Genomic DNA, 26,575 nt, shown 5'->3' with positions numbered 1-26,575 from the left:
TGGGCCTGAAAAAACTGCTACAATCCATTTGCATCACAGTAATTTACAAACACCCGCATGACGGATGTCTGCGTTTGAGAAGAAACCAAAGTGAGAACGGCTTTTTTGTTTTTTTAATGGTTTCGTCGAATGCTTCGCTTTGCACACACTGTCCCTTTTCACAAAATTGCCCCGTCGCGTTTTGAGGATGCTTCTCTGCACAGCGTCAAGCATTGCGGTGAACTTGCAGTATGGGGAAACTGTGGTGAACCCGACGCCGCTCCTCATCGCCTTTATGCCGTGTGTCCCCACTTCGACCGCTCTCCTAATCGTTCCTTCCTAGCGTGGAAAACTAACAGAAGCAGTTTTTCTCTCTTCACAAACGAACTCTGGAATTCCTCCCTGACACCCGTCTAACATGCTGAAAGTACTGATCGAAGGAGTATACATTGAAGCCCTCATCGATACGGGTGCCGCTTATTCCGTCAATAATAGCAACTTGTGTTGTCATCTCTGCAAAGTAATAACTCCGTACATCGGTCCCCCTCTCCGTGGAGGCAACGGTACTACCATCGCACCCATAGGGCAGTGCGCGGCGTGCGTTTTCATCGATGACCAGCGGCATCATATTGAGTTTGTGGTGATTCCGTCATGCGTTCATGAACTAATTTTAGGCTGGGACTTTTTATCGTCGGTGTCTGCCCTTATCTCCTGTCGTGACCGCGCTCACAATATTTTCGGTGTGTCCGGTAATTTTCGAATATTGGGGGATTTGGAATAGGTATACATTTGAAATTTCAAGTATTCTCACACCCCTAGTTTTAATGTATGCTTGCCTAATTCCTCTACATTACTTATACCAGAGGACTTTGCCTGTACTGAGCACTTTATTGCTTCTCAAGTTCATGATGGCTCGGTTGACATCTGATTCACTTGGGTTTTGCAAAGAAATTTTTATTAATTTATTACAACTGTGATACAAAACTTAGTGGTCCGAAGCTTTAGTAATACCTTGTTGATAGATCTCTAAAAATGTTGTGAGGGGAAAGTGCATTATATAGGATAACGTTTGAACTAAAACCACCAACAGCAAAATGTGACAGAATCAATCAAGAAAACATTTTATCGACAAACTCTCTATAGAGTCAAGTTTGTACTGTTAGCATTTGCATTATCCAATGCACAAAAGAAGCTTTGCACCTTGTCCTGTCTGGCTACAGCGAGGGTGAAAGCTGCTGCGACTTTTTCATTGTCGCCATCATCTTTATATGCTTTGCCTCATTGCACTCTTGCACTGCAAAGAAGCCACTGCTGTTGTGGCTGTAGCTGCTCTGCTCTTGATGTCTCGTGGTCCTAAGCTTAGCCCGTCTCTAAAGGAAACACCAAATCATGTTCTGTGGGATATCCGCACGTGCTCAAGAATAACTCCAGGGCCCGTATTCTGACTTTGCACCGTTTTCAGAAATGTTATCTTCATGACCTCAAATGATCTGATTGGTGGAAATGCCGGAACCAGAATTAGTAGTGACATCTGGCGCTGATGTTTCTATCTCTTACATGACTTGTGGTCAGGGAGATAATGACACTTCTGAAAATGACATAAACTCGTAATATGGACTCAGGTGGTCTCAGTTGACCCGAAGGCCTCCACTGTGGCGTCCTTCATAGGCCATAGGTAGCTTTGGGATGTCAAGCCCCAAAATTTGCGGTATCATTCTTTAATTATGAACGTGAATGTTCTTTTGAATTGTGTATTCTTACTCTTCATTGATATGCTCGGTGTTTTATGTTGAAAGTCATTGTAATGCCTCAAGTTTTTAATCAAGCTTGGGCTGGAAAAGCCTGTTAACTTTTATTTATTTATTTTTTTTAGAATGATTCTGGCTATCCTTTTACTATGGGGGTATAACAGGGCACCTTTTTTTTGGCTATCTTCTTTTTCTCATTTTTTGTGCCCTGACAGGATTTTATCAGGATTGTGTTAAACATGATTTCTACTTGAAAAAGTTCCTTCTCGGAAATGTAGTTTCTAGCATGAACTGCGGAAAGTGCTATATAGAAAGCAGCGAATACTAGAGATTGATTCTAGCACATTCTCTTAGTTAAATGTTCACAGATGTAAACATCATTTCCCTTGTTATCGGTGGTATGACTTCACGCCGAGATAAATTTTTATCGTACCTGCTAAAAGAAATCCTGCGGAACCCAGGTGCTAGCTTGGTATGTTATTGTCATTGTTGACTGAATTGCGGACTCTAGGAATGCTGTCCTGTTTTAACACATTTTCACATTTTAAGTAGCAGCTCTAACTTATAAAACTTAGCTATAGCGAATGCACAAAGCATTAGTAGGTCTAGTAGGTATGCAAAAATTTCAACATGAATAAAGATGTGCGTGAAGGCATGTTTGCAATGATTTAAAAAGAAAAACAACCGAGGAAAGTGTGATCCAATGAATATCTTTGAAGGAAAGAAGCCAACGGTCGGCGAGGCCAAGGAAAGCGTTGGGGATGGTACTTTAGGTCTTTTTTTTTTTTTTTTTTAATGTTTACTTGGATAATCACAGAAATTAGTAATGTAATCTGTTAAGGGGAAAGATATTTAGACACAAAGTAGAAGAAAAAACAACGTGCCGATGGTGGGATCCGAACCCACGACCTCTTTCCTTCATGTGTTATAACGAGCACCCTCATTTCCCCTTGATTGATCTGCTTGTAGCTTACGGGGGTCTCGGTTCTGGCAGTCTTGAAGCCATAGGTAGCGTAAGAGGGTTCTAGCACAGCTTTCGCCCTCGCTCTTGATCACGTTCTACGTGACGCAGGCGGTAACAAAGGACGTACCACGTCCGCCGCTATGGCTGAGGGTGGCGCTGGTGAACACTCTCAAGGTTTGTATACAGACAACATAAATACCCAAGAAAGTAGCAGGGGGGACAGCGGCCGATGTAGCTCAGTTGGAAGAGCACCGGACGCGTTATTCGGAGGTCGTGGGTTCGGATCCCACCATCGGCACGTTGTTTTTTCTTCTACTTTGTGTCTAATTATCTTTCCCCTTAACAGATTACATTACTAATTTCTGTGATTATCCAAGTAAACATTAAAAAAAAAAAAAAAGACCTAAAGTACCATCCCCAACGCTTTCCTTGGCCTCGCCGACTGTTGGCTTCTTTCCTTCATGTATTATAACGAGCACCCTCATTTTCCCATGAATATCTTTGTGGTGCAAGCTGCCATGTGTAACTTTTTGTATAAATAATAATCTGAAAATAAGGCATCTTTGTCTCACAACAAAATCAGTGATCATGGTTCATTTCATTTTTTAGTATATATATAACCCAAAGAGCACAAATTATTGAAGTTCCTTGGAGAACCTGATTTGTAGCTAATTTTAAATGTGAAAAGGCCTCCTGATTTCATCTGTGCCTAATTTTAAGGCAAATATGAAACACTGAAGTAGTGAAGAATGGCGAGTTCGACGGGTTGGATGTAGTAAAATCTTGTTAATTGTACCCCCATCAATTTGAAAATTTGGATAACTAGAACTAGAAGAACGGTCCTGGCTAACGCCCATGTAAGTTTATGGCATAGGGCACTCATTGATTCAGACATGGGTGAGCTCGCACCAGTTAATTCGGATGGGAATTCGAGTCGAGGTACAGCCCACGAAGTTGGCGATCTTTCAAATGGACCTCCCCAAGCCTGAATTGCAGAGAACAGTGGTGCATATCCACCTTGGGCATGCTCGCTATGGCAGACGCGCCAAAGTGCCGAAACACATGCAGCCCAGCAGCATTGTTTTGATTTCGCCTCCCTCAAATTCACACCATCCCACCGCTACCATCTGGCACGCGCATCGATCAGTCATGCTGTTTCGGGCGCCGCGTTGTGGGCCACCAGTTTTTTAGCTTTATTTTGAAATGGCGTCGTGCCATTCTAGTACCTACGTATATTTCTCTCTCTTGCATCCCTGTGCTTCCTCCACTCTTCAAGTACACTGAACCATTGTTCTTTGAGGACGCTTCATTGCACATTGAGCATGTGCAGTAAATTATCCTAAAAACATGATGGGTCTGTTTGTGAAGAGGCACCACTGCTACTGCATTACACTGCGGAAAAAGCCGCGAAGGCTCTTATGGTTTGGTGCTGTTCTTCAGCACTCCCGGCAGCATGCACAAGGCAAAGAACTTGGCTAAAACACCGAATGTAGTCGTCGCTTAGTTTTTAATTCAGATGTATAGACAACCATATACCGAGCTTTCATTAGACAAAATTTCAGTGATGCAAACTGTTTTTAGCAGTTCTATTTTAGGGCTGTTTGGTGATTCGGACTTTCAGATAATGAGAACATTTTTCCTGGTCCCTCGAACGCCGCATTAAGCGAGATTTTACTACAGGTCATCCTGTAAGCAAAAATTTCAGCGCACATGGATGAAGGACAAAGGACAAAAGATGTCCTCTTAGTGTCTACTCTTATTTTGTCCTTTAAAAAGAAACGGTGAACCCTAGTTGTATCATAAAAGCAAGACTGCAGCTACTGATTCCTAAGTATTAGACTTAACACAAATAAAGTAGACCATGTGTCTTGAGCTAGTGTTTCAATTATACTTCAAAAAGTGTTAGAATGAAAATCTGAAACGCTATTATCAATGTCTCGGGTGTTGAAGAGTCGTTATCGCAGTTAAGTATCTGTAAGCATGTGTTCCAGAAAATGTTCGCGAATCCTAAACATACCAAAGTCATTCCATAAATTTCACTTGTTAATTTTTGATTGTTTGTTAGCATCAAGATTTTATCAGGGCACAGAATTGATTGACAGGCCTGTACTTCCTGGCCCTTCTGTAAAACTGTATCATCTCGGAATTTTCCACCAGGATTTGACCACAAAATCGCCTCGCTTTGCCCGTTTTTCGTTGCCTGTTTCTTAGACTATGCTTTAGTTCCTTGCGACCTTTTGGACCAATTAACCTGCACATTGTGATGCTTATTGAGCTCTCACAGCATGCAGCGCTTGCATACAGCACTTGCAGAGCACTAACAAAGGAGCAGGTGACAAGGGTTAGGAAGGGAAGGAGAAGACTTTTTAAAAACATTTATGAATGCAGGGTGAAGTGGGGTCCAGGAGGAGCAGGGAGGATGAGAATACTGATGTGCATACCACGTGCGAAATTCAGATTACATTGGCTGCTCTCTTTTGAGCAATTTTAATGATTGTCAAGTGGTTTCTGTATTAGTGTTTTGTTTAAGGGCTGCCATTAGCTTACAGAAATATGAACAAAGTCAGCTCAAAAGTTGTTCTTGACAGCTACAGATTTCTACTGGAGCTGTTAGTGAGAATTCTGCTTTTGCTTAGCCACTGCAGCCTTAAGCACTTTACTGTTTCGGTTATGCATTAAAGGAATAACATTGCTAAGCTAACACGTCTGCAAACGCTCGTCTTGGAAACAGATATAGGAAACATTCTGGCATTTTGGTGTTAGTTCACTGCATGTTTGTGTTACATCAGCACGTTAAACTACAATATTCGACACATTCGTACAACATGTTTGCTGGGCTGCATCATATTCCGTTAGGTCTCTGCATGAGAATGTCCAAAGAGAGAGAGAGAGAGAGAGAGAGAGAGAGAGCAGAACTTTTTATTGGAACTAGATGATGGAGCTGTATAGGCTCATTTTCTAGAAAATCATTATGAATTCATTCACTTTGAATTAATCATCGCTTCTCAGCAAGCATCCTGTTGTCATTAATAAACACAGCTGTTAGCGTTAGCTCTTCCATGGAACATATGCTGGCAGTGGTGGATCCTATTAGCTGCGCCAGTTAGTCGTTTTAGTCGTTGCTAGTGGCGCCTTATGTTTTCAGATGCCCTCTTGCATGGTTTATGCGACGTGCGTTTATTGTACTCGAAAAAGCGAAAATTTGTGTCACATTGGTAGAGTTGGCGATTCATCGGTAATCGCCGCACTTCTTCCGTCGTGCGCTCTGTGCGAGCTAGAGTGCTGAGTGTCGAGGCCTTTATTTCGTTTGCGCCGGCACCGTTATCATGTCCTGTATCATGCCTTCTCTCGGGCAACCGATAACGCTGAGAAGTCGAAGCGTGCGGCCGCATTCGCACCTGCCGTTAAACTTTGCGCGGAAGAAGAAAGAAACCAAGAAAAGCGGAGAAAAAGTTGCAGAACAAAAAGTAGGGCAGGCAACCAGTGCACCCCTTCCCATGCTTCCTTCCCCCTCTGTTCTCCCGGCAAAAATGGCGGCGTCTAGCATTGGAAAGTAGATGGAGGTCGCCCGGACCATCTCGTCGGCAGCCGCAGCTGGTTTTCGCTCTAGGGCATTGGGAGTGTAAACGGGATCCCCGAATAACCACTCCGTTGATGGCGCTCGACTGCCTCGCCTCTCCTGAACAAGGTGAAAGCATAACCTAGGGCGGTTTTGTCAGAGGCGTAGCCGCTCACTTCCGCTCGTCGTCTGCCAACGCTCACGCGTTGCATCTGACGGTCGCCTCCGCATGCCAACAAAAACAACGCTCTCCGCTCTTGTGTTATGACATCGTAGCTAATTGTAAATTAGCGAGCGGGGGAGAGCGGACCTATTGTTGGCGACGTTAAGGTACATGGGCTATCGCCGGATAACGCGAGAGACGGTTCGTTGGTGTTTCTGCGTTTTTGTTTTTCCTTCGCGACGATCGCGGGCACGATGAGATTGCGCGACAAAGCCAACGAAGCGCGCTCGCTCGCTCATGACCTCCCTCGACCGACGCGCTCGGTCGGTCGCGCTGCGCCGTTTTCTCTTGCTTCTTTCCTCAAACCGAATATAGACGCCGCCGCCTACTCTGCTGACATCCCGTTTTCCGAGCCAACGCACTGCCGTCGGTTCTCGAAGAGACTCCAGTGTGATGCAGAAAGAAGGCGGGATTGTGTTTTGTGCGTGCGATTGTTGGAGAAAAGCATTATCCTAGGTGTTTAGTTTCAAGAGACCCCGCAACTGTCTAGGCCTGCAGCCACTGGATGGTTTCGTCGCTGCTACCCGCTCATCGCGTCAAGTGGTCTCCATCACGCACGCATTTGGGCCTGTCGCTCCAACGTAGCAATTCTTCTGATGGACGTAGTGAGGTCAGTGAGGTCTCCGCACCCTAACGGCCCTCAGCGGATATCTACCACTGTTCGCAACTGTGCTTTGAACCGGCTGCTAGCGGTTTCCGGACCTGTAAGCAAGTGTAGAAATCATCACCAACGCCTTGCTCGCTGTAGATGAATGCGTGAGTGGAAGATAAGTTTTCTCATTCGTTTTCCTTGACCGCATTTACAACAACATGGCGCAGCGAATTAATATCTTCGACACTAATCGAAGGTTATTTGGTTATTGAAGTTCTTAGTTTCTCTTCTTGTAACTAGTGCTTAGTGTATTTTGTTGTCACACTGTTCCATGCACACTAGCAAACTTTGCTGGACCTTATAAGTATGTCATTTGATTTACACAGCCCTGTTTGTTGCTTTGCTGGTAGTAATGTTGCTAGACTCATAAACTGTAAATGGATTTCATCATGTGAATTGGGATTGGGGGGGGGGGGGGGGGGGGGGGACTGCTTTTGCTTAGATTTTTTTCTTAAAATTTAAATGGCCATATTTACGTCTTGTGTTACCATGGGCCTGCTTTATCATTTTGGAAGGAACATGTAGAGGAAATACTCGTGAAAAGAAGTTTGAAGAGCTGACTTCTTGAGGGGCGCAGCACAAAGTACACTACATTGTTTTATGTGACATGTGACAGCTTGCTGAATCTTAGCAGCTTGTTCAAGTGCTGTAGCATGTCCTTGTGCAGCTGAAAAAATGTCCCAGAGTCAAAGCTGTCATAGTTGTGTGTGCTAGACATTATTTGATTGATTTGGTACATTTTAGGTTTTTGTTACAAATTATCAGTGTGCTACAAAATGTTTTGGAAAGCTTTAATAGAGGTATGATTGAGTATGTATAGTTGAGGGTATGATAAAAACCTATGTAGTAAGGAGGAATCATTGCCTTAAGACGAGCAGCTGTCTCGAGAACAGAAAGTAAAACAGTAAAGTAAAAGCAGCACTGTGCAAATAGTGTAAAGACAGTAGACTATAAGCAAACACCACTGGCACCCATTACTGAAAGAGAACTAATCTTTTTTGGCACTGGTTCAGTGGTCACGTACAGTGCAGTGAATGTTCTTGCATGTTGACAGGGTGCCGAGGTGGACATCTGTGTTAACAAATTTGATTACTGTGTTGTAACTTAGTAGGCGGGGCATCAAAGAGGATTTTCCTGCCAAGGTAGCATGTGCATGGTCTCATTTGGTGTATCCTCGCTTTACATGTTGCTCAGGTAGCAAAATTCATGCAGAGAATCTTTAGCTACATGTTCACTGATTTTAAGGGGAAAGCCTTTAATGGCTCATACAGCATCGGGCGTCCTGTCCCACTATAGCTGTCAATTAAATGATGTTATAAACCAAAATAAATAAATAAATCCTGTCTCCGCCGGGGATCGAACCTCCATTTCTTGGATTCCCAGCCGAGTGCTTTAACCATCTGCGCCACGCCCGGGATCGTGAAACGCGCATCATAATTCTCCTTGTCTACCGTGAGGATGATAGTAGCGATGACAGTGACGCTGCAGCTAGTGATAATGACAATGATGACATTAGCCATGATAATGATGGTGCATTTAGTCGATAATGAGAGTAAACAATATGCACCGTGTGCACCAGCAACGCCCTGCAGTGTAGATTCTACAGTGCTCTCGGAATTTTTTTGTTTCTACTTGTTATTGAAATTGCCCTATTCACTGACAAGGCATTGTCAGAGTTTTATTTTTATGATTTCTTGTATAAATTACCGCAAAAGGCTAGATGATAATAGTTCAGTTTTTACACATCTGACAATACTGCTTTGTGTACCATTGTGAATGCATGTACTTGTCTGGAAGGTTGCCTGAACGAACTTTACAAAGTGGCTGCTGTATGGGGTATGCCGTGTTGTTACAGCTATTGTGCTTTGACCTATATGGCCTCCATTCTCTTCCTTTTTTCTTTGGATTGGAGAAAAATACAGCGGTGTAAACCTGTACCCACAATGTGCTGGTTTTGCTTGTACTTGCTCATATACAGCTGCTACTTATTGCCAATATTTTTGCAGTAAGCATGTCTGTTACCAGAAATAATGCTATTTCTTAAATGTGCACTATAGGAGCATTTCTTGATTGCAGCTCAACCATTTTTCATTGGCAGTGGCCAAACATACTGTTATTATCTGTGCCAGCCAGATTGCTCATTTCACAGTGAAGACCATTTGGATGCCTCGTTTCATTCACTTTTCACAATATAGCACCACTTCTGCAGAGCAGTTGCTTAAGTCATAGTTCAAGATGCTTGCGTTACTGCCTAGTGCTTCTGTAATGCTTACTCGGTGAAAAAAATAAAGAAAAATTGGCTTTGCGCGTTTTCCTCAGCACACCACTGTGTGTCGGGGTGCTCTCTCTCACTGTACATGCTTAGCAGGCACTAAGTCAGTGAATTTCCGGAAAAGTGGAAGGTAACAGGAGAAAGCTTGATTCGCTGAAGCCAGCTGATCTAGTTGATGTTGAAATCGAGGGGGCATTGCAGTGGCTTAGTGGCCTTGGCTCTAAATGTTTGATTCAGTCTTGAAAAACAGTGCTTACGCGAACAATGTAGGGTGGAGACATGACACGTGAAAAATAGTGCTTACACGAGCAGAGTAGAGCGAGGCCCTGATGCCATCCTGTCCCTACTCTACTCTGTGTAAGTGCTATTTTTCCCTGCAGGTATGCACCAACCTGCCCTACTTATCACCTCGTTGAAGTTTTCATGTTGGTTCATAAACAGACGTTACAGCTGTTGTGTCCTTGCTTTGCATCAAGTGTTCTCAAGTCTGCACTTTTTTCTTAGTCAAGGCGGCTAAAAAAAGGGTGTGGAGCTTGATTTGTTTGGCATATTAACAAGTTTGCTGCATCACGGCTCATCAGTGGGGCATGTTTTGTATTAATACTGTGCGGTCACCAATACTGGGTCACGCTGAAGCTGTGGCACGGCTCATATTTTTCAAAAACTCAAAAAGAGCTTACGATATGCACACATACCAGCGTGGTTTTGACATCTGCGGATGGTTCAGAGATGCTGGCTTCACCATGACTCTCTGATGGTTCCCAAGAAGATTTAAGGGTGGCCCACCTTATGGCTCTAAAAGTTGCTGCTGCAGTGCATTTGTTAAAATTCCAGTGAAGTTTTAGTTTGCATATTCTATGATTACAGCGTTGTTCACCTTGGGTTTGTCGATTGTGTAGTCTTTTAAAAAGATGAAGAGCCATTCCATTGATGTAGTAGTGTTTGCTAAGATGCACAGAAAATGTGTCGTTTGAGCAAGCGCGAAATAAAGGGGTGAAGATTTCGATCATCTCTTTATGCTTTCCTTGTTAGGGCATGTGCCAGTCACAAATTCAATACAATGAAAAGAAAAAAAGAAGGGTGGCCTTTGCTGGCAATATATGTTTTTGTTTTTCTGCTCCTGGAACGCCTTACGGAGCTTTTCTTAGTTGAGTGGACTAAAAAGGAATTTCACAAAAAAAAACAATTGTAGCACACGATTTGTTTTACATATTTTCATTCATTGTTCATAGGCATGGGCTGTTTTGCCCCCAATCACCTATAGTAACATTATAGCATCTAAGGCAACCTGTTGCTCATCGTTTTAATCATTTTGATGAGGCAACTTTACATGCTAAAGTGACATGAAGAGAATTGACCAATGGATATCTTATTTTGTTGCACTTTGGCAAGTTGTGTTAACTGTATTAGTCTGTAATCAGTGCAGTCGTCTAGAATGCGACTTTAACTTGGAGAATGAGATAGCATCACCGTTAGACTTGAAAAGAAATACCTTGCCACACTCCCTGGAGTAAGTTTGCGTATTTGGCTCAGCTGTGTGGGATGTCACCAATTGTTAAGACTTGTTGCATTGGGTAGTGCTTCCAGGGAATAAAGAAGTTAATAAATGCCCTCTCCCTGGCCTTATTTCTTAATTTGACCTTTTTTTCTATTGAAGATTAACAGCTGTGTGCACTCGCTCTGCTGTTGTGACACATGTTCTTTTCACTGTTGTCCTAAATCTCATGTGTCCATCGCAGAGGCAGCCCAGGAGCGCAGCAGTGACGAGGTTCGGCAGGGGGGCAGTGCCACCAGCACCCCTGTCCTGGGGGGTCGGGTGCCCGATGCTACTGCCACACCATCACGCATAGTGGTGAGGGGCCTCGGCATTTTCCTGAACTGGCAGAAAACTGAGTGCCTGTCCTAAGGTTTCATATGCTGTTCTGGAGTTCCGTAGCTTGCAGTCGCCCTCGCTCATTGTGTGTACAGAATCCTAGCCTTTATTTTCTGCGAAACAGACAAATTATTGCTTATATGTTACCCTTAAGTAGCCCTTTTCAACAGGAACGGGCAAAGAAAGAAAAAAACAGTAATGGCAAAAAAACTAAAAGGGTCTGTCAAATATTATTGTAACAACAGCAATTAAAATCGGCCTGGCCATTGTTATGTTGCACATTTATTTGAACTTTACAGTATCAAGTAGGTTTATAGACATTGCAGGTGGGCACAGGATTTCTCCAGAACAAATCTAATAGCACGCAGTGAAGCCCTTCATTTCACTTTGGAGCATTTCTGTGATGGTGTCCTCACTCAGTTTCTTTGGGGCCTCTCTCGTTTCAGAGCTTCTTCTCTAAGCGGTCCCTGAAGCAGAACCCTTTGAAACGCACAAAGAGTGTGAGCAAGCTGGAGCGGGCGCGACGGGCTGAGGCGCCTCAACCGCGGCTTCGTGGTTCGCGCTCGCACGAGTCGCTGTTGCAGTCACCTGGTGGCCCCTGGGGCCTGGAGGGGGCCAGGCTGGGTCCTCTGCATCCAAGCCTCCGAAACCACCCCACACAGGGACAGGCCTGGGTAGGCTTCTCTCTCTGCTCCGCCTGTTGTTGTGTCCTTTAGTGAACTGGACTGTCAGCTGTGTTTCATTCCTTTCAGTCTGTGCTTTCTGTCGGTGCTTCATTCCATGGCACATCAGTCTTAACAAGGGTCGATATCTCAAAATGTTTACTGCTAGAACTGAACCCAACTGCAGCGCTGCAACTGCTAATTGGTAATGTTTATATGGTCCATTTAGGTAGGTGTGTCTGAAGTAGCAGAGAAATAAAGCACTACAGAATGCAGAAGATGGAATGGGCACATTTTCCTGCATGTTCTGCTCTACTCGTAGTACTGGATTTCTGTGTTTCAAAAGGATGGCGGTTAATGTTATTGTACCAAAGGTAGTTCTTCCGAAGGGCATCCAGAAGGTCTACATAGAATATGCAGTCCTGCAAAGTAGAGTTCCCCTAAAAAGCATTTGCTAGTGTGGTCAAATAGGAGGTCCAAGCCTGCCATAGTACTTTAATGGTTACGTCATTCAGCTGTTAAACCAAAGTTCGTGTTAGCAAGTCCTGGACATGGCAGCCACATTCCGATGACAAAATTCGAAAGCGCTCCTGTACTTTGTGGTGTCTGCGCTCGGTAAAGGACCCCAGGGTGCTCGAATTGGCCCTTCACTTCTGTGCAGCACCCCTCGTAGCCTATGTGCTTCAGATTTGGGACATTTAAAACTTGGAAGGGATGCTACATGGTTTGCGAGTTGTTTTTGTTCCTTCAATTGTGCAGGGCCCTGCTCCACGGGGTGCTGGCGAACATTGGTTTGAGCTGGCACCCCGAGATGGCCCTGCCTGTGTGTATGCCTGCCGGTCGCGACAGCAGTGCCTGCACTGGTTGGCTCGGTTGCGACAAGCTGCGCAGCCACAGCGGGATGCGGTCCGGCGCACCGAGAACGGTCTCCGCCTTTGGGTTCTCGAGGCCAAGGGCTTGGCACCCAAGAAGCGGTACTACTGTGAGCTGCGTCTGGACGGCACATTGTACGCTCGCACCTCAGCCAAGCTCAAGGCGCAGCTCTGTTTCTGGGGAGAACACTTCGAGTTCAGGTGGGTTCGCAGCCCGTACACTTTGTGGGAAAATGTTGTAAAAATCGTGTTTAGTTCGCTCTTCAGGGCACTAGGGGAAATGTTAGAATTAATTTAATGTTTGAATTATATAATGGGTGTGTAAAAGCTGCCGAAAACTGTTTGCGTCCTAGCAGCTTTTTTTTCTAAGGATCACTTGTTTTTCTGCGTTGAGATGAAACTCAAGTGAAAGTGACAGTTATTTGGGGTTTAGTCAGAAGCTCTGCTTTACGTGCAATGTCGGCAGCATTGAAGAAAAATGTGCTTCAATATCATAAGGGCTGCAGCGGCCCGTTTCATAGTGAGACGCAGTAGCTGTCGTGCCCCTTTACAAAACAGCTCCTTCGCATTTTGAGGATGCTTCACCGCACAGTTCACGCAGAAAAACATTGCGGTGAAGTGTGCAGTGCAGTGAAACAACACGCGCAGTTTCTGCATACCAGAAGTATAGCATGTGGATGTACTTGAGGGATATATGCGTCGGCGTTAGGAGAACAGCCTGCAAATTAAAAATAAAGGAACAGTGACACACCTAGCAGAATCCGAAACACCGAGACTGGCTGACACGTACCCAATCGCAGCCGCAGGGTGGTGTGAAGTTAAAGCGAGACAAACTACAGTACAACCTCGATAATTCGAACTCTGTTAATTCGAAATCCTGGATAATTCGAAGGTTTTCTGCGGTCCCGTATTTTCCAATGTAAATTTGGCCGGATAATTCGAACAGGCGGCCTGCGCCAGCCCGGTTAATTCGAAAATTTGGACTGCTATGCGGCAATGCCTGATCCATGTTTCGCCGCAAACCCGGCGAAACGACGGTCCTTCGGAGCCGCGAGGAAAAGCCACATAGTAATGGTGATGATTTATAGGCGAAGCGCCCCAGCCGGAGCACTCTCTGCACAAAAATCGGTCCACAGTGCGCCTCGCGCACCGCCGAAACACGCGCCTGCAGAGGAGAAGACGTGCTTCACTGCAACACGGCGGGCATACCGGTTTTTATCACGTGACCTCGCCCCCACTCCATCCCTTGGTGTGCTTCGCCCACTCTTCCCCCGTGCCTCCGACGCTGCAAGTACGCCACCACCACCGCCGCGCCGGCCTCGCCTGCGCCATTTCTTTGTGTTGTGCGCTGTGGTTGGGGGTCGGCTACTGTGCCGTTTTTTTTTGGGCGGGACTGTGCAGAAGTGCTAGCTTTGTGACCGTAGCAGTGCAGAAATGTCAAAGTACAAGACTTTAACGCTGCAGCAGAAGTTCTGCTTGATTCAGGAAGCAGGCAAGAGCGCTTGTTCGAAGACCGAGTTGGCCAAAAGGCATGGCGTGCCCCTCTCGACGTTGTCCACAATATTGAGCAACAAGTCAAAAATACTAGAGGCTTACGGCAAGACCTATTCTTCGAAGCGGTCACGAGTGCGGGCTCCCACGTATCAAGATGTGGAAGCTGCTCTGCTTCGCTGGCTGCAGAAAGCAAACGCTGCCCACCTTCCCGTCAATGGAACACTACTGCGGGAGAAGGGCAACGACCTAGCTCTACAACTTGGGCACGAGGAATTTAAGTGCAGCAATGGAAGTTATCGAATCCCTGAACGTTATCCGCAGTTTTGTTGAGTGCCGCGGTGGAAGTTCAGAGATGTTTCGTCTATTTGACCAACTCGAGAGCATGACCTTAGGAGCCGCAAACTACCGGACGCGGCAAACCAGCATCTCTGATTACTTTCAGTAGTAATTTAAAATATGCCGAATAAAGGTAAAACGTTCCTGCAACGAATTTTTTTGCCTAAGTCTTATTTCTTGGTGTGTTCGGTTAATTCGAAAACCCGCTTAATTCGAAGATTTCTCGCGGTCCTGATGACTTCGAATTAACGAGGTTGTACTGTATGTGAGTGAGCTATGTTTCGCTCATGGGTAACTTTTCTGATCATCGTTGCTGCCATAGCACGCACGAAGTGCACGGCCACCACTTTTCCATGCAGCTGAGGTTTGGGGAAGTCTATTTCACGCACTACGTGGGTCGTACCTTGGCACAATCTCCCATATGATTCAACCAGAGCAAGCTGCCCATTGTTCGAATTAATGAGCGTTTGGCGGGGACCGCACCCTTAGTTCGAATTATCAAAATTTTTTATTTAACCGAGGGTGTAATAAACACGATTTTACTGTAGAGCAAGGAATCTGAATACGTTGTCTCATCTTGTGGGAGGTGAAGTTAAATTCCATGTCTCTGGTACAGTTGTTATGTGTAGCACAATAATTGCAATAAATTGTGGATTGCAGACAAGGTTTCATCTAAAACATTGCTTTTACTTTGACAGTTGCTTTCAGTAAAATACTACAGTGAAACCTCGTTATAACGAACAGTTAAAAAAATCGGAAAATAGTTCACTCTATCCATAATTCGTAATATAAAATTTCGTTGAAAATACATGCAAGAGCAGCAAAATTCAATCAGAGAAGGCACAGCAACTCGGAGGGTGCCTACTTGGGTCACGTCCATTTATTTACGTGCAAAGAACTGCATTATCGTGGCCTGCTTTTTTGTGTTAATCGCGTTCCATATCACGCCCTGTTCCATAGTTTGCAAACACTCAACAAGGGCGAACCCACTGCTCTCAATAGCACTGCAGTGGCGGCGCAGTAAATCCAATGCAGCAAGCGCTTCTTGTGAAGTCGGAATGTTCTCATCGTCTGCAGGGTCAGCCTGAGCTTTGTCTGCGGGATGTTCAAAAACTTCCACAGCAATTTCGGCGTCCATCAGTACAGCCGTGGTCGGCGCGATGTCGTCTCATCGAGCTCGCGGAGCTCTGCTTCTGCTTCGTTGGGATCTTCCCCATCGTCATTTGATGCACGGGCCTCTGCTGGAACAAAACCTGCATGCCGAAAGCAGTTGGCAGTCGTTTCGCCTTTCAAGCTGTCCCATGCCGCTTTAATGCTCCCAGCAAGTCGATCAAGTCCTGCTTCACGAGAAGAGTGTCAATCAGTCTCCTCTTGTAAACTGCTCCCGCAGGGGGCACCTGTTAAAGCAGGTGTTTGTGTGTACTGTGCGACACCATGGACCCCAGCACCCACGCTTAGCCGTGCGTGGCATCGCCGTGTCTGGGGAAAAGGGGATCCTAGTGGTTGAGCCGATGCCGAGTGTTTGGACCCTTAAGGCCCCTCGGCGGAGGCAACACACCACTTTGGCCCACGCTTCCCACAGACGGCACCTCCGGGCTGACCCACCCAGGGGAAATCGGCAGTCGCCTTTTCCTGTCCTCCTCTTTTCTTGTTTTTCCTTTTTCCTGGCGGCGAGGGTTAACCTTGTGTGGAGTAGCTACCCTGAGTTACCCATATTCGGTTATAGTAGAGGTGTACAGCTGGCGTCGGCAGGGCTTGTTGCAAGTTTCCTGTCTCGCCCCCTTGTTGGGCTCCGTGGTGGGTGGCTGGCACAACTACCGAAAAAGCAAACCCTTTCATGGACTCTCTATCTTCAACACATGATTGCCCTCCAAACAAAAGAGGGCGGAACGATGTAACAGGCCAGTTCGTGCAAAAACAAAAAGAAACCTTTCCGAAATACCGCATTGTTCATAGTGAACAGTCAGAAAGCCCAGCTAGAAAAATCTCTCCATTTACGGTATCAAAATGTCTCACAGGAAGCCTAGGCCCCGGTTACAAGGTAACCAAACTAGCAAATGGTGACCTGTTGCTTGAAGTCAGGACCAAACACCAGTTCTCTAATCTGAAAAATATTGTGGCACTTGGGGACATACCCATCTCCATCACACCCCACCGATCTCTCAATACTGTCCGAGGTGTTATATCAGAAAGTGACTTCTTGTCCCTGACTGAGGAAGAAATGGCAGAAGGACTTGCTGACCAAAATGTCATAGGTGTCTATAGAATCAAGATCCGAAAGGATGACAAGGAAATTCCTATCAAACATCTTGTTTTGACTTTCAACAGCAGCACGCTCCCAGAATCAATTGAAGTGGGATACATAAAAGTAAATGTCAGGCCATATATACCAAATCTAAGAAGATGTTTCAAATGTCAGAGGTATGGTCACGGATCGCAGAGCTGCCGCGGCCGTATCACATGTGCCAAATGTGCCTCAAACGAACATAATTCAGACAACTGTGCTGCAGCACCGCACTGTGCAAACTGTGACGGGGAGCACCCCGCTTACTCAAGAGCTTGTCCAACTTGGAAAGATGAAAAGCAAATCATTACCATCAAAACAACTGAGAACATAACTTACAAAGATGACAAAACGCACAGCATTCCAGTTCACGGCAAAACCAAATCTCGCCGAAGTGGTGCAACGGGGCGGGGCACCACACCGGCCTTCAACACCTGCCCAGGCCACACAAAGTGAGCTTGAGGTAGGGCCTTCTGCGCCCCTGGTGGAAGTGGTTAGTACCACTCCACCCCAAAAACAGGCTACCCGTTCCTCAGGGGCGGTGGCCCACAAGACCTCTGCCCTTGAGGCGAGGTCTAAAAACATGAACACGTGCTTCCGGCACAATTGTCCGCCTCCTCTGAAGAGGTGATGGACACATCCAGCCAAGATGGCCATGTGCCTTCGTCGTCACACAGACAGCGAAGCTCCTTGGAACGATCCAAGAAAGACAAGACCCGCATCACGGGCCCTGAAAAATCATAACTCTGCTTCTAAACTCACAAAAGAATAAGATGGTGTTCCTAGTGCAATGGAACTGCAGGGGACTTTTAACCAACATAAACGACATAAAAGATATCCTAACCACACTCTCACCTGTTGCGCTTTGCTTGCAAGAAACAAATCTAGGTCCCAAGCACACAAAAATACTAAAGAAATATCAAGTCTTCCGCCGAGACCGACAGCAAGCCAGCAGACTTTCCGGTGGAGTGGCCATTATAGTGCAAAATGGTATTGCAGCCCGAGAACACCAATTTAACACCAGATTAGAAGCTGTGGCAGCCACATTACTTACATATAAAACCATTACTGTGTGTTGTGTGTATATTCAACCTCACCTAAAAATAACTCTCCATGATTTAGAACATCTTTTTAGCCAGCTTCCAGAGCCATACGTGGTAGTAGGGGATTTTAATGGGCACTCACCCCTGTGGGGAAGTGAGAAAACTGACGCGCGAGGCCAAGTTTTAGAGAACCTTATTCTTTGCAATAATACATGTTTGTTAAACTCCGGAAAACCTACTTTCTGTTCTCCAAACACAGGAAAGATGAGCGTTTTAGATTTGTCCTTTTGCTCGCCCTCTTTTTTTATCGATTTTAAATAGAATGTTTTAAATAATCCATATGGGAGTGATCACCTACCTGCACTAATCAGTTTATCATCTTCAACATCTCTCATACCGACCAAACCACGATGTTGGAAACTCATTTAGCAGACTGGGATTTTTTTAGAGCGGAAGCAGACTTGGAAGCAATTTTTTCAGAGGAGCATAGCATAGATCAAATTAATGAACTCATCACAGATTGCATCATAAATGCCGCGCGCCTTGCCATTCCACAATCCTCAGCAGTGGTACAACAAAATAGCAAAATCTGGTGGACACGGGAATGTAGGGAGGCAAAAAAACAACAAAATAAAGCCTGGGGTAAGTTTCGAAGATACCCAACATATGAAAATTTGACAGCTTATAAAAAAGCTAAAGCTAAAGCTCGTTATATTCGTCGCAACGCCGAAAAACAATCATGGCAGAAATTCGTGACATCTATAAACAGCTCAACACCATCTAAAAGAATGTGGGAACAAGTCCACAAACTAAATGGCAGCTTCTCCCCATATACGATTCCGATTCTCACAGCACCTGGTATGCAAACGAGCATCGAAGAGCCGGCGAATATATTAGGGGAACATTTTCATAAGGTTTCAAATTCTACACACTACACAGAAACATTCCTAAAATATAAGAGCACAGCTGAAAAACAAAAGCTTCCAACAAGTGGCAGCGCAAACAAACCATACAATAGTTTAATTACACTGCAAGAATTGAAGAAAGTCCTAGCTAGAGGTAAAAAAACTGCGCCAGGTCCTGATCAAATTCATTACGAGATGCTTGCTCATCTATCCGAAGCCTCTGTAGAGGCACTCCTGAAATTTTTTAACAAAATTTGGGTTCTAGGGAAATTGCCGGAAGCTTGGAAAAGGGCCATTATTGTACCATTCTTAAAACCAGGAAAACTGCCAACTTCTCCTAACAGTTATAGACCTATTGCTCTCACCAGTTGTCTAGCGAAATCTTTTGAAACTATTTTAAATACTAGATTAACCTTTTTGTTTTAGAATCTCATGAACTTATTAATATTCATCAGTGCGGTTTTAAGAAAGGGTGCTCAACAACTGACCACACAGTATGCCTTGAAAACACTGTCCGAGAGGCTTTTATACATAAACAGCATTGCCTCGCAGTTTTCTTCGATCTAGAGAAAGCCTACGATACAACTTGGAGGTACGGGATCCTACGGGATTTAGCAGATCTAGGCATCCGAGGCCGAATGCTAAATGTCTTAAATAACTTTCTCTCACACTGTTTTTTCCAAGTCCGCCTCGGCGCCACCCTGTCTAGAAGCTTTGTTCAGGAAAACGGGGTGCCACAAGGGTGCATTCTAAGCACAACCCTTTTCGTTGTAAAAATGAATTCCATTTGCAGAGAAATCACAAATTCCATTATGTTTTCGCTTATGTAGATGACCTTCAGATAGCCTGCACATCCTCAAACATACAAACATGTGAGAGGCAAATACAAATAACAATTAATAAACTAGCGAAATGGGCCGACAAAAATGGATTTCAGTTTTCCCCACAGAAGACGGTGGCAGTTATGTTTTCGCTCAAGCGAGGCATCCAGAACAGCCCTGTCCTCCACTTAAATAAAAAAGAATTACCGGTGAAAACTGAACACAAATTTCTAGGCATTATGTTCGGTAAAAGACTTACATTTCTACCACACATAAATATACTGAAAAAGAAAGCTTCCAAATCTCTTAACATACTGAAAGTTCTTTCGCGGAAACGTTGGGGATCCGACAGGGCATGTCTTCTACATATATACCGCTCTGTTATACGCTCACGCTTAGACTATGGGAGCATAATATATGGTTCAGGTAGACCTTCATACCTTAAAAAATTAGACCCGGTACATAACTTAGGCCTTCGCCTTGCGTGCAGAGCGTACAGAACATCCCCAATAAATAGTCTTTATGTGGAAACGAACGAGCCTTCACTGAAAGACAGACGAAATGCACTCACATGCGCTTATGTTCTCAAAATAAGGACACGAAAAAAACTCATCTGTTACCCGATTGTCACAACTTGCCCCTCCCGAACAATATTCACAAATAAGCCTCAGACAACAAGACCATTGATAATGCGATTTGAAGACATTTGCCGTGAGCTCCATATTCTGGACACCTTGCCTGATGTCGCTCAAGAAAATAGGCCCCTGGCCCCATGGTACAACTTTCCAACAGTCTGTGACCTCACTTTTACACGGTTCAGAAAGAGCGAAACTCCTACAGAACATATATTACAAGAATATCGCGCACTAAAAGAGAAATACAGCAAATGCACAGAGTTTTACACGGACGGATCAAAAACTGCCTCCTATGTGGGCTGCGCTGTAGTGGATCGGAACTCCGAAAAAATTATTCGACTTCCTCAATGTGCATCAGTATTTGCAGCCGAGTGTTATGCTGTCCTGGTAGCTGTAGCAAAAATTGTGTACGAGGGCACCGAGAACAGTGTTATCTATACAGATTCACTGAGTGTACTCACAGCTCTAAACTCCAGAAATGCAGTCATGCCATTACACGGCAACATAATACACGATGTAATAAAGATCTCAACCCAAGGACATAACATAATATTCTGTTGGGTTCCAAGCCACATGGTCATTGAAGGAAATGAGAGAGCGAACGTGTGGGCTGCTCAAGCAGGCAGGAAAGAAATAGAGAAAGTAAACATACCTTATAAGGATTGCATAAAGTTAATAAAACGAAAACAAAAGGATATATGGCAGTCTATATGGAATAACCAAGAAAGTAATAAATTGCACCTCGTAAAGCCCATAATAGAAGAATGGGAAACAAGCACTCATCAGGAACGCTTCATGGAGGTTACAGTATGCCGTCTGCGTATAGGGCACACACTTCTCACACATAACTTTTTATTAATGAAACAAGATAAGCCTACGTGTGGAGAATGCGGAGAAGTGCTCACCATCAACCACATCCTGATTACATGCCCAAAACTAGAGACACTACGGAGAAAGCATTTCACTATTTTTTGTGATCGTGCCATCCCTTTCCATCCCAAATTACTTTTAGGAGAAAGAGCAATAATAAACTTAACATGTGTTCTTAGTTTTTTAAAAGAAGCAGACGTTCTGAATAAACTGTAAACTTTAACGAACCTCTTTCCCCTTTTGATTTTAAGAACAGATTTTAACCTTGCTCTTGGCACATGATAGCCTCAGTTGCTTATGCGCCAAAAGACCCCAATCCAATCCAATCTTGTAAACTGCCTTGAAGGCCCTGATTTTATCTTGAGCTTGGTCTTTAACGTCAGTGCTGCTCTTTTTTTCACGTTCACCGCCATCACAGCACTATGAACACCCGCGCACCACACTCAACACGACGACTGACGCAGCCTCCGCCGAACGCTACGACGGCCACGCCGCGACGCCACACCGCTGCTAACACTAAAACCAAAAAACTCGAAAGACTCAAAAACCAAAAAGGCAAAAGCAACATTCGATCGTGCCGCTGCCGCCGCTGCTGAAGCGACGCTGTCAGCGATTGCGAGATGCAAACGATTTCTCATGGCCTCCGAGATCACCTGATCTCTGAGGCCATAGATTTTTTTGGTTGTCAACTCCCAATGCCGTCGTGGCATCTGTGGCGCTGTCAGCGCCTGCGAGGCAGTCCTGAACGTTTGCTGCGCCGCACAACACACATGTAGTGCAACGAAGCCTGCCTCCTGCGTCGCGAAGTTCGTAATATCCGTTTTATGCCGAACCGCGTTCGCTATGGGAAGTTAAAAATATATCTGTTTGACAAAAATATTTAGGAAGAGTTCGATATATTCAATAATTTGTTGTGCGTGTTTGTTATATCGAGGTTTGACTGTAGTTCACATTGTGTTTGTGTCATGGTTAGTCTTGGTGTTTGTTTATTTATTTCAACTTGGCAGACTGCTTTTAATGCAGAGATGCCAAGCCTGTTGGTAAGGCCCCAGGGGATATTTGGCTGATTTTTTCTTAAACATTCATTTGACACTATGAGAGAAAGTGCAGAGAACATTGTTTCAACATTATTCTCGCTTATTTCACAAAGAATTGCATTAGTCATTTTATTTGAATTCTCACTAAACAGAATCCCCCTCAGCTTTGCAGAAGTGTTTTCACATCATACTGGGACCTTCACATATTAGAACTTTGTTATTGCACTCGGAGGTAACGGAAACCTGTGTCTAGGGAACAGCGTGTAGATTGTTTGTCGCCTACGAGCAAGCTTGACCTGACTACCGTGAGGAGAGGGCAGTGTCATCGTTACATTTTAGCTACCGTCAGCTGTTGGCAGTATTGGCTCACAGAAGGCATGAGCATGTTGTACATTATTATGCCGCAGCCACCTGCCTGCAGTGGGTTCCCTCACGGTGACAGTGTTTCGGGAGGCTGACAGGCGCAAGCGGCGGGACAAGAGCACGGCTCTAGGAATGGTGACAGTTCCTCTGGTGCCTGCACGTGCACACCACGTGACTGAGAAGTGGTACCCCCTGGCGCCCGAACTCAAGGGGCCGCCCACACCGGGCGCAAAAGAGAGCACACCTCCTTCAGTTCGGCTCAAGTGGCGCTATCAGTCACTGGACGTGCAACCCTTAGCCTCCTACCAACCTTTCCTTCAGGTACCATGCTCTTCTTGCCTCGACTACCAGGGATTCGCCGAGCCCTGAAAGAAAAAAAAGTCTACTGTTGCTTCTTCTGGTTCTCCTTCTGGTTCTTGTGCTTATGCACGCTTTGTAAACAGTTTCACTTTTAAGTGTGAGGGTTACGGGCTCAAGTCATGAAAAAGAAAATGCATTCCTTTGCAGTCCAAATACAGTCGAACCCGGATATATCGAACTTGAAGGGGATCGCGAAATAGTTCGATATACAGAAATCGGCTTGAGACGCCACTTGTGATCGTGAAAAACGATACTGTATTTGTTGCGTAATCAACTCACTCGTATAATGAACCCACCCCTCACTTTTGCCCTCGAGAATTTAAAAAAAAATAATAATAATAAAAGCGTTCGGTGGCATGTCCTTCCGTTTCGACCGTCACATCCACAGCTCATTTATTTGCAGCTTGCCAAGATGCTACGCAGAGATAATGTCACGGCGTGTTTATCTTTTGACTATACTTTTGATAGATCCTGCGGTGGCAGGGAGCAAACTTGGCAGAGTGGCTGTGATGGCTTGATTGCTCAAGCCTGGTTCGATTTATCACGCCGCACTTGGGGCGGGCGTAGTCCACTATAGTTGCCACGAGATGATTGGAAAGAGGGATAGCTGCAAATCCAGTTTGAAGCGAACAATGCTAAAAGTTGGTGTCATGATCGCAGCTGACCGCATGCTTTCGTTGATTCATAGATGTAAGAATGAATGACTTGCAAAAAAAAGAAGAAAAAAACCTGCCGTCGCAGCCGCCATATAGCTTGCGCTGCGTCGCACGCTCAGCATGACAAGTAAGGGCGACTCTTGCAAAAAAAATTGCAGCTTCTTAATGTCCACAGCCGCCATAGCATACGCTACGCCGCACATTCAGCATGACGGCAAGGATAAACGACTCCCGCAAAAAAAACAGAACTGCCTCTTAGCGTCTGTAGCTGCCGTAGCTTACGCGCGTTCAGCATGACGACACGAGACTCACATCGCACGTCAGCCGTCGCGCGCAGGGCGTTCACAACACACACTGGAAAAAGAGTCTACCACGGGCTGAGCTGGCTTGTCCGTGCATGTGTAGTATGTGCTGCTGCGAACGCAGACCGCGAAAGAGAGAGGAAGGGGAGAGATCGGTAGAAGAATGGGCACATCCTTGCGCTTCGCTTTATCGCGTTTTATTCCTTTCCCTAACACCACGGCGGCATTGGTTCCCTCTCGTTTCTTCACGCACATGGCTTGCAAACGTCGCGTGCTGGCGCGCGGTAGCGATCATCGCAGATGCGCCGAAGAGGATGCAATCATATTTGGGGAAGGCGCACCGTCCAATGCGAGGTGCGGAGTTTGATATATCAAACGACCAGTGAAATTGAGTTCGATATATGAAGCAGCTTTGCTATACTTTTACATGGGATTTTCAAGGGGACATTCCGTGAGTGCGATATAACTAAAATTTGAATTATCCTGGTTCGACTGTATGGTACCTCTTTCTTTACATGCCACCGAAGCTGCCCTTGCACTCACTCGTGTTAACATTGGAACCCTCATGTTGGAAAACATTGACCATTCACCGGAAGCCTCTGTTGGCATGTAACGGATGGCAGGCAAAGGGTGGCAGATCGGGGAGAGGGGTGGGAGCCTGGGGCATCATACTGTGATTGCTGCACTGGGAAAGTGTATCGGGGAACAGCGTGTCACGTGGTGATCGACGGACTTGATCACTCCACCCGCTCACATGGTCTGAATCTGTCAGCCGCAGTAGCTTAAAAAGTTGGCAGGGGGGGGGGAGTAATGCTAATCCATATTTTGTCTTGTCAATTGCATTGAGTGTCTGTACTTGTTAATCTTTTCTTTAGGATACTCTTGCATTTTATGCTTCGACCACTGCAGCATTTATACATTGTTCCCGAAATTGACCCAGCATCGTTTACTTTTTATTCTCCTTCAATTTTTATTTGAAACTGTATCAAGAACACAATGAAGTTTGTCAGAAAGGCATTGTCCTAAAAAGCCGAGTTGCACTTGGGGAAGGGGGAAGATGCTCAGCTTTTCATGTTGGATCTTCTTAGGGGCCACTTTTTGTGCTGGAGAAAAAAAAAGCCTTTCTGCCAGGTTTTGTTGTTAAGTAGTTGGTGCTTAGTTTTCTTATAATTTGTGTCATGTTTAAGTTACTGGGTTAATTGGAGAAATATGGGGGAGGCCTTTGCCCTGCAGTGAGTATAGTCAGGCTGATGATGATGAAGTTACCTTTGTTACAGAAGTTCATGTGTACCACCAAAATACCTTGCCGTGCACTTCAGTCAGTTCTCTCATTACTTGCAATAAAATTAAATGGCTCAACGAATTGATGGTCACTGACCTTGTCAAAGTGAAATATCTTGATATGTCTCGTAATCAAACTTTTCATATGTCTCGTAGCTGAAAAACTTCTCATATGTCTTGTAGCTGAAAAATTTTTGGTATGTCTTGTAGCTAAAAAAGCTTTCGTATGTCTCATAGCTGAAAAACTTTTCAGAAATGTTTCGCTACTGCAGTGATCCTGTTAGCAGCCTCAATGATGGACTGCTAATCCTAGACTATACTAGACTGAATGGCTGCTTGTATATTCGCGGTGGCGCTGTAGATAGAGCAAATGAAGATCATAAAACGAAGCATTTTGTTGAAGCCTGTTTGAAATTTCAATTTCCTTTGCACATTGACTTGATGGGGCCCGTGGTGGTGCCATGAAACAGTTTCAACTAAATCAAGCCCATCTGAAAATTGGGGGGTCATAATTATAGCTCATTGGCTGTACCTGCTACACATACACCCTCTTTTGACAGTCACTGGCATCATCAATAGACACCTTTAGCATAGCGCTACTGCTTACCGCTACCATCTACTGCTGCCGCATGTCATTGTGCAGGCGCTTTAACCCCAGCATGCCGGACGTGATGGCTTATGACGTGCACGTGGCGCCATCTGTTGTACTCAACATATGTATGTGCATACTGACAGCACGCCGGTAGCCATAGGCGGTAGCACTATGCTAAAAGTCCCTAATAAAGTTACCCACATGTGCAGCCTGAGCTGGAAGAGAGCAACAAGGTGCTGATCGTGCTTCCATCTCTTGTGGAACACGATGCACAAACTGTACTCCTCTGCCTTGAAGTGGAAGCAGGTGTCAGATTGAAATGTGTGGGGCCAGTGATAGCTGCGAAGCGGGGCTTTGAACCACGCTGTCGCTTCATTTAGTCGTCTGACCAGGCTGGTGGCGTTTTAATTCCAATGGCCACTCATTTTCTTTTCCTTGACATTTCCTTCCACTGTGGAAATGAAGAAGCGTAGCTTGAGCATCATGTCCATTAAATGTAGAAGGCATGTGTGCCTTGTCGCTGCTGCCTAGCTCAAACTATGCTTGTGTGTAACCTTGCCAAGAGCACTGTAGCGGCCATCTCAACACGCTACTGCCAACACTGCTGGTTCCATGCATGCGTTTCTTGTAGTTTGATGCCCTGCTTTTGCCAGCCATGTAGGGAACAAGCTCCCAGTACATAAATTTTGTTGGTGTTGTCTACCTGTTTTACTTCATGCCACGTGAGATCCTTGCAAAAGTGAACTTTCTTTACAGTCTAGCTGTGTCCACCCAGCAGGTCTGACTTTGACT

The 26,575-nt window shown here is 45.1% G+C and overlaps 1 protein-coding gene across 8 annotated transcripts in view; it reads left to right on the top strand.

The window, feature by feature from the left end:
- raskol (Ras GTPase-activating protein raskol) overlaps nucleotides 1-26,575 on the top strand; it is a 119,371-nt gene that overhangs the window by 23,573 nt on the left and 69,223 nt on the right. For 6 of the 8 annotated variants that reach the window (XM_084587844.1, XM_084587845.1, XM_084587842.1 and 3 more), the window contains 4 exons: nucleotides 11,137-11,249; nucleotides 11,717-11,944; nucleotides 12,692-13,005; nucleotides 22,637-22,913. In XM_084587844.1, coding sequence (XP_084443970.1) covers nucleotides 11,137-11,249; nucleotides 11,717-11,944; nucleotides 12,692-13,005; nucleotides 22,637-22,913 — 932 coding nt within the window. The other 2 variants (XM_084587849.1, XM_084587850.1) reach the window with 2 other exon arrangements.

This window comes from Amblyomma maculatum, chromosome 1, assembly GCF_055883805.1.
Source record: "Amblyomma maculatum isolate TAMU_Amacu chromosome 1, ASM5588380v1, whole genome shotgun sequence".
Lineage (NCBI taxonomy): Eukaryota > Metazoa > Arthropoda > Arachnida > Ixodida > Ixodidae > Amblyomma > Amblyomma maculatum.
This window is presented reverse-complemented; position numbering and strand designations above follow the sequence as displayed.